Source organism: Anabrus simplex, chromosome 7, assembly GCF_040414725.1.
Source record: "Anabrus simplex isolate iqAnaSimp1 chromosome 7, ASM4041472v1, whole genome shotgun sequence".
Classification (NCBI taxonomy): Eukaryota; Metazoa; Arthropoda; class Insecta; order Orthoptera; family Tettigoniidae; genus Anabrus; species Anabrus simplex.
In genome coordinates this window covers 213,213,504-213,221,382 of record NC_090271.1, presented here as the reverse complement: position 1 = coordinate 213,221,382, position 7,879 = coordinate 213,213,504, and the positions used below count along the sequence as shown (strand labels likewise).

Here is a 7,879-nt window from a genome sequence, read left to right as displayed (position 1 = left end):
ACTACATAGCTAAACTGAAAGTATCTGGTGTTCTGTGAGTATCAGGCAGGCCGTGTTTACAAGACCGGAGCAGTTGCTTATCGAATATATTCCATGTTTGTTTCTGAAATGCCATTGGTTTCGAGGGTAGTTTTATATCTTTACTAGACGTTCTTAGATTTATACTTTCTTTGAAGGTATACGCCCAGTATCTTTTGACAGATGAGAAATAATGTTTTGGTTTTACTGTCACGTCCCGGTATTATAACCTTTAGATACATTTTTAAGTTTTCAGAGTGATTAGTTTCAAACGATAATGTCCAGGGAATATGACAGGAAACATGTGTTCTTGTTTTCAAGCGTATGAGGATTAGAAAACTTATGTTGCTATGATCCGAATTTTATTTATATTTCACTAAAAAAGGTAACAACATTAATCCGTGTGGGGTATGTTTGATAACATGGACGTAATAATAGAGTGATACATATACAGACGGAAATAATGTAGTTTTAGCTGCAGGCACTTCGTTAGACTTGAATAATAGATGTGGGCGATTTTTGTGTATCCATTATAGTTATTCCAGAGCTTGACTTTTAATTATGTATTAAGTGCAGTTAGTTAATCATTAATTTCACAGGATATTAGGTACAGTCATGGTACTTAACCTTTTAGTACTTCATAATCACTTTACAACGAGCAATCCGTAACCTTTCATACATGTGTGTTAGGTACTTTATTGTAGATAATTTACTATCATTCATCTGATCGAAAGACAAGTCTCACAGTTTTTAAGTCTAAAACATATACCTGTTCAAAATGTTACGATTTCTTGGTGTATAAGATGAGGGGCAATCATGCATAGTTTTATTTCTACTTCTTATTCTAATAGTCCTCATTGTTCATAGATCCAACAAGATTAATCACTATACTAGGTTAAAATTATTCATAAATGTCGTAGTACATACATAATTTCTTTAAATGTTAAAATAATGTAGTGGAACTGAAAGAAACTTTTTTTTTTTTGCAGGAGCGGGATGTCAGGAGGGGAGCGTAAAAAGCGTACTTCACGAGGTCAAGGCTGGGAAGAAGCTGGTGCTGAATTTTATCAAGAGAGTTATCCAGCAGATGTTGATCTAGAAGCCCTGCAACGTGACCCTTCACATATAGCTACACTGTTACCTAGCAAGCAGTCTCGTGCTGGTAATTAGATGTATCATAATTTCTTACCATTTGAGCTGTTTAGTTAAATATGTATGATTTTAGCAGTGAGAGGTTAACTACAACAGCTTCATAGGTGTTTAACCGTTAGTGAATCATGTGGCTATGCAGTCTTCTAACTTATTTTAGACTCTTCTCATTATTCACTTCTTTTCATTGCAAATAGTAATTGAGCTGATGACCTTCGATGTTAGGCCTTTTTAAACAACAAGCAACAACACACAGCAATTAGTAATTTCTGTGAAGGGCATTTGGTTAGTCTCTTTGGTCTCTCATGCATGGAAGTTTCATAATTCATCACAAAAGTAACTGCTTTGTCTAACACATCCTAACATGTCGCTGATATACATATTGTTTAGCCAATATCTAATCCTTAGCATGCAGTAATCCTCATGGTAAACAACAATAATTAAACTCAAAGTGATCAAACATAATATCTCAATCACAGTTTGTATTTGTAACCTATAAATTAAGAATTGTCCATATAATGATATGATGGAAGTGATGGAACTAACTAGAGGGAAGAGTATTCTGGATGTAGTGCTGGTGAAACCAGATAATAATAATTTCGTGGCTATTTCTAGCCGGGTGCAGCCCTTGTAAGGCAGACCCTCCGATGAGGGTGGGCGGCATCTGCCGTGTGTAGGCAACTGCGTGTTATTGTGGTGGAGGATAGTGTTATATGTGGTGTGTTAGTTGCAGGGATGTTGGGGACAGCACAAACACCCAGCCCCTGAGCCATTGGAATTAACCAATGAAGGTTAAAATCCCCGACCCGGCCGGGAATCGAACCCGGGACTCTCTGAACCGAACGCCAGTACGCTGACCATTCAGCCAACGAGTCTGACTGGTAAAACCAGATGAGCTCTATAGAGAAACCGAAGTCATAGATGGTATTAGTGATAACAAAGCTGTTTTTGTGGTAGTTAGAAATAAATGTGAAAGAAAAGAAGATTTTAAAATTAGGATTATTAGGCAGTACCACATGGCTGATAAAGCAGGCATGAGGGAGTTTTTAAAAAGTAACTACGATCAGTGGAAAACGGTAAATAAAAATGTAAACAGACTCTGGGATGGGTTTAAAGCAATTGTTGGGGAATGCGAAAATAGGTTTGTACCTACAAAGGTGGTAAAAAATGGTAAAGATCCACTATATAATAACAGAGAAGTAAAGAGACTAAGAAGGAGGTGCAGGTTGGAAAGAAATAGAGTTAGAAATGGCTGTGAAAGTAAGGAGAAATTGAAGGAACTTACTAGGAAATTGAATCTAGCAAAGAATTCAGCTAAGGATAACATGACCGAGCTCGATAGCTGCAGTCGCTTAAGTGCGGCCAATATCCAGTATTCGGGAGATAGTAGGTTCGAACCCCACTGTCGGCAGCCCTGAAAATGGTTTTCTGCGGTTTCCCATTTTCACACCAGGCAAATGCTGGGGCTGTACCTTAATTAAGGCCATGGCCGCTTCCTTCCCACTCCTAGCCCTTTCCTGTCCCATCTTCGCCGTAAGACCTATCTGTGTCGGTTCGACGTAAAGCAAATAGCAAGAAAAAGTTTCTAGAAAATAGAACTCAGAGAATTAGAGTAGGCGGAGCTTTATCTGTCCCTATATTATTTAAGAGGGGAATTCCTCAAGGCAGTATTATTGGACCTTTGTTTTCTTATAGCCTACATATCAATGATATGTGTAAAGAAGTGGAGTCAGAGATAAGGCTTTCTGCAGATGATGTTATTCTGTACAGGGTAATAGATAAGTTACAAGATTGTGAGCAACTGCAAAATGACCTCGATAATGTTGTGAGGTGGACAGTAGGCAATGGTATGATGATAAATGGGGTTAAAAATCAAGTTGTGAGTTTCACAAATAGGAAAAGTCTGCTCAGTTTTAATTACTGCATTGATGGGGTGAAAGTTCACTTTAGGGATCATTGTAAGTATGTAGGTGTTAATATAAGGAAATATCTTTATTGGGGTAATCACATGAATATGATTGTAAATAAAGGGTACAGATCTCTGCACATGGTTATGAGGGTATTTAGGGGTTGTAGTAAGGATGTAAAGGAGAGGGCATATAAGTCTCTGGTAAGACCCCAACTAGTGTATGGTTCAAGTGTATGGGACCCTCACCAGGATTACTTGATTCAAGAACTGGAAAAAATTGAAGAAAAGCAGCTCGATTTGTTCTCTGTGATTTCTGACAAAAGAGTAGCGTTACAAAAATGTTGCAAAGTTTGGGCTGGGAAGACTTGGGAAAAAGGAGATGAACTGCTCGACTAAGTGGTATGTAATACCAATATAGTTGGTCCATTATTGGACATTATAAATTTACTCATTCGGAACAAATATTTCAACTTCCCTATGGGAATCAACATCTTTATCATAATTGGTATGTTCCAAGCTGTCAGTGGAGAGATGGCGTGGAATGACATCAGTAGACGAATGAGTTTGAGTGGTGTCTTTAAAAGTAGGGAAGATCACAATATGAAGATAAAGTTGGAATTCAAGAGGACAAATTGGGGCAAAAGGGGAGTTATGGATTGGAATTACTTACCAAGGGAGATGTTCAATAAATTTCCAATTTCTTTGCAATGATTTGAGAAAAGGCTAGGAAAATAACAGATAGAGAATCTGCCACCTGGGCGACTATCCTAAATGCAGATCAGTAGTGATTGATTGATTGATTGGCTGAAAATTTTGATGGTCCATTTATATACTGTATATGCATCAGTCTCCAGTGTAAGTGAGAAATTAATTTTGTTATGCATATAAATTGTATGAGATGGTAATCTACGGAATACCTACTGGTCTGTAGGTATTGAATACTGGACCTGCACTACACTGTGTTACTTGTTAAGTAAAATCTATTACAATCATTATAGTAATTTTGTCTATCTATTGCTAGCTTGTTGTAACCCTTATAAGCCATACTTTCTGATGAGGATGGACAACATTTGTCTTCTGTTGGAAACTACATGTTATTGTGGTGGAGGGTAGTGTTGTGAGTAATGTATAAGTTGAAGGGCTGTTGGGGACAGCACAAACACCCAGTCTCCAAGCCAATTAATCAGTGAAAATTAAAGTTCCTGACCTGACTGTAAATCCTAAACTGAAGGCCATTACACTGCTCATTCAATCAAGGAGCTGGCCATTAAAACCATTAAGACTTTGTCATTGTATACATGGGGTGACTCCTAAAAAGAATTATTATCTTTGCTGACGAGACCTAAAGGCCCTTACACACAAGTGTTTTTCTGTCATTGTTGTCAACCTAAAAAATACGTTACTTTGTCGCCGGCCCGACCACTTCTGTAGTTCAGTATGACCAGATTTTGTGGCTAAAGCCAGCATCAAAATGTGGTCCAACCTTCTGAAGAGGAGGCTGTACTTCTTTTGCTCATGCAATGATGCAGAAATATCATCGGACAGTACCAGAATAGAACTTGCCAACTTGCTCAGAAAGTCAGCGTCTTAGTCTGAGTCACTCAGCCTGATGAACTTGTATTAAGTGCAGTTAGTTTATATTTAATTTTATAGGATATTGGGTGCAGTCATGGTACTTAACCTATTACTACTTCATAATCACTTTACAATGAGCAGTCTGTAGCCTTTCATACATATGTGTTGAAAGGAAAGTGCTGCAGTTAGGCTGTGGTCAGTGGACAGGATCGACTACAGCTGGCAACAGTAGTTCACGTGTGGTCGAAAAAATGTTCGCCTGAAAAGGGGGAGCATTCTTCCCATTGCATTATATAGTAATGGCAAAGCGGCGACAACCGACCACACATGGATCACTTTTTGTGGTCGACAATGACAACAGAAAACAGTTGTGTATAAGGCCCTTAATGTTTATGGTGCACTATGTCTTCTGGTATGGGCTAGATCAAATTTGTTATTTTCATTGATCTTATCTCACTCTCATTCTTGGCTGTGACAATATGAAAGTGTCTGAGGTATTACCGATGCCGCTACAAATGGCGTGAGAATGTCACTCATAGGGTCGATTGTTGTGTGTATTTCAGTGGGCTTGGCAGACTGGTATGTATTATTCATGCAACTTTTAGTGATAGCTGGGCTCCCTAGTGCTGAATCGGTAGACCTCAGTTATCTTTGAGGTTCTTATTGGCAACCTTTGAACACAAACTATGAATCGCTTATACATCTGGCGTACACTTTACGTACTACTACTGTTGTTTACACAGTAAAGCCAAACTATAGAATTCATACTAGGAACAAGATCGAGAAATGTTATATAATGTGTGTGTGACACAGTTGTTGGCTTAAGATAATAAATGTTTAGAAAATTCATATAGATCAATCATATTATCGATTCAATTCAGATTTCATTTCCATTCAGTTGGTTGTATTACCGGAACCGGGAGAGCTCCTTCCTTACTCCTCAACCCTCTAACACCAGGTATCACTACCGGTAAAAGTAGTGCGAGTAGTAATAGCATCTTCTGGCTCAGTGAGGAAAGCAACAGCAACTAAGCGAGTTGGCCGTGTGGTTAGGGTTGCGCAACTGTGAGCTTGCATTTGGGAGATAGTGGGTTCGAATTGCACTGTTGGCAACCTTGAAGATTGTTTTCTGTGGTTTCCTATTTTCATAGCAAGCAAAAAATCCTTTGATGTGTTAGTGCAACATTAAACAAGTAGCAAAAAGAATGGTACTGGTAAATAGGAAACAAACGGTAAACTACCTCACTCGTCATTTCCCTAGAATGTCCCTGTGGCAGCTGTTGAGGATCAAACCAATCTTCGGCTGCTTACTCAATATACAGAGACAATGAATTCAATTTAATGCTGAAATCATATTAGCTGAATATAATTCTCTCTTCTCCTTTGAATATAGTTACAGATGTTGAAGTGAATTTCAGCATTGCAACATGTGTCATATATTGAATAAGGGACCAAGACGTTTCTTTAACTGGGTAAATGAATATTTTTATAGTTTTTTTAAAGGTGGACATAGGTACACTGTGTCCTATTCATATTTACAAGGCCTCTAAATTCAAATGAAAGTAATACCCCACAGCAAGAAATTTGTGATGTTCTTCATTTGGTGAATAATGTATACAACATTGGTGATTCTGAAGACACCATGTAGAACCTACAAGTTCTCTCTTTGAAATTACTTGAATATAACTTCTTAAATAGGATGAACTGATAGCATCTGGTGTGACAAGTTAATCTTCTGAAAGATAATTCAGGACATGAAAACTTAAGACACCTGATTTCCTGCAATGTAAATTCTTTTAGTAAAATTTAATTTTTGCCTCCTGACAACAATTATCCTTGTAATAAAATTATAGTTAAGTGAGAGCATCTGGACTAAGAACTAGCTGTGCTGTGTTTATCTTATTAATAATGTTATTTGTTTTACGTCCCACTAACTGCTTTTACGGTCTTCGGAGGTTTTCTTATTAGTGAGCGTGGCTCAGTGCCTTGTGTCCACAGAGTCCACTAGTGGTGATGGTTCCATACAATGGTATTTTAAGTTTATTATTTACCAATGATATGAAAGATGGTGGTGATGAAACTGTCCGCCTTCATTATTCACTAATTTTTTTTGGTGCTCTTTAAGAAACTGTACATGAGTTACCAACAAGGAAAAAAAAAAGGCCCGTAGGCATCTTTCATTAAGATATACAAATTTATTTTCTGTGAGAATTGAGAGGTGAAGCATTTACAGCCGAAGATCTTTTCTGAAATCATGTTTCGACTAGACAGGCTGACTGAGTTAACACACATGAATCATAAATAAGCATACACTGTAGTAAACGTCCAGTATACCGAGCCATAATTTACTTTTAATACACAAAACAGAATAGCACCCAACTCACAAACATGCCTTTCGGTACCACCCAGTTTCTATAACAAGCTTGCATTCATCCACCTCCTGTGTATTGAATTTGACAGAATGGCTGCTGTATTGACTATAGGAAAAGCCATGGCAATGCAGGTTCTTGGTTCAAATCCTCTTACTGTATAAAAATTCTGATGAATTGCAGATCACATGTACTTACATAAAAACAATATGATGTTTTGCTATGAGTATGTTCTGTATTTGAGAAGTCATTCACCCAGGTAACTGGGAATCTACTTCAGCCTTTTACTTATGGTGATTCTTGGCAAAAATAACCTATAAGACACTGTCATCACACTTGTGTGTATTGTTAAAGTGATCTAGCTAAAGTCAGTTAAATTTTAGTTTTAGAAATTGTGATGTATTGGAGTAAGAAAGCATAGGCCTAATGGACTGTTGTGGACTAATCTCTTGTGCATGTCAGGAATACATATGTTCCTGTAATATGGAGAATTTCTATTAGAAGTACCGGGCGAGTTTGCCATGCAGTTAGGGGCCTGCAGCTGTGAGCTTGCATCCGGGTAATAGTGGGTTCGAATCCCACTGTTGGCAGCCCTGAGGATGGTTTTCCGTGGTTTCCCATTTTCACACCAGGCAAATACTAGGACTGTACCTTAATAAGGCCACGGCCGCTTCCTTCTAACTCCTTCCTATCCCATCATCGCCATAAGACCTATCTGTGTCAGTGTGACATAAAGCCACTAGAAAAAAAAAAAAAACCTCCCTGTTAGAAGTAGTATAGTCTAGAATCAATATTTTGAATTCCTTTGCTGTTTTATCATCTTGCGTAGTAACTGGTAAGCTTGATGACCCTTGGAAAC

At 38.0% G+C, this 7,879-nt stretch overlaps 1 protein-coding gene across 1 annotated transcript in view; it reads left to right on the top strand.

Moving 5' to 3' along the window:
* Positions 1–246: 246 nt before the first annotated feature.
* Positions 247–7,879, top strand: part of LOC136877047 (transmembrane channel-like protein 7) — a 69,638-nt gene continuing 62,005 nt past the window's right edge. Inside the window, exons 1-2 of the mRNA XM_067150860.2 lie at positions 247–403; positions 1,008–1,180. Of these exons, the coding sequence (XP_067006961.1) occupies positions 1,015–1,180 (166 nt within the window). The 5' untranslated portion in view covers positions 247–403; positions 1,008–1,014. The remainder of the gene's footprint in view (positions 404–1,007; positions 1,181–7,879) is intronic.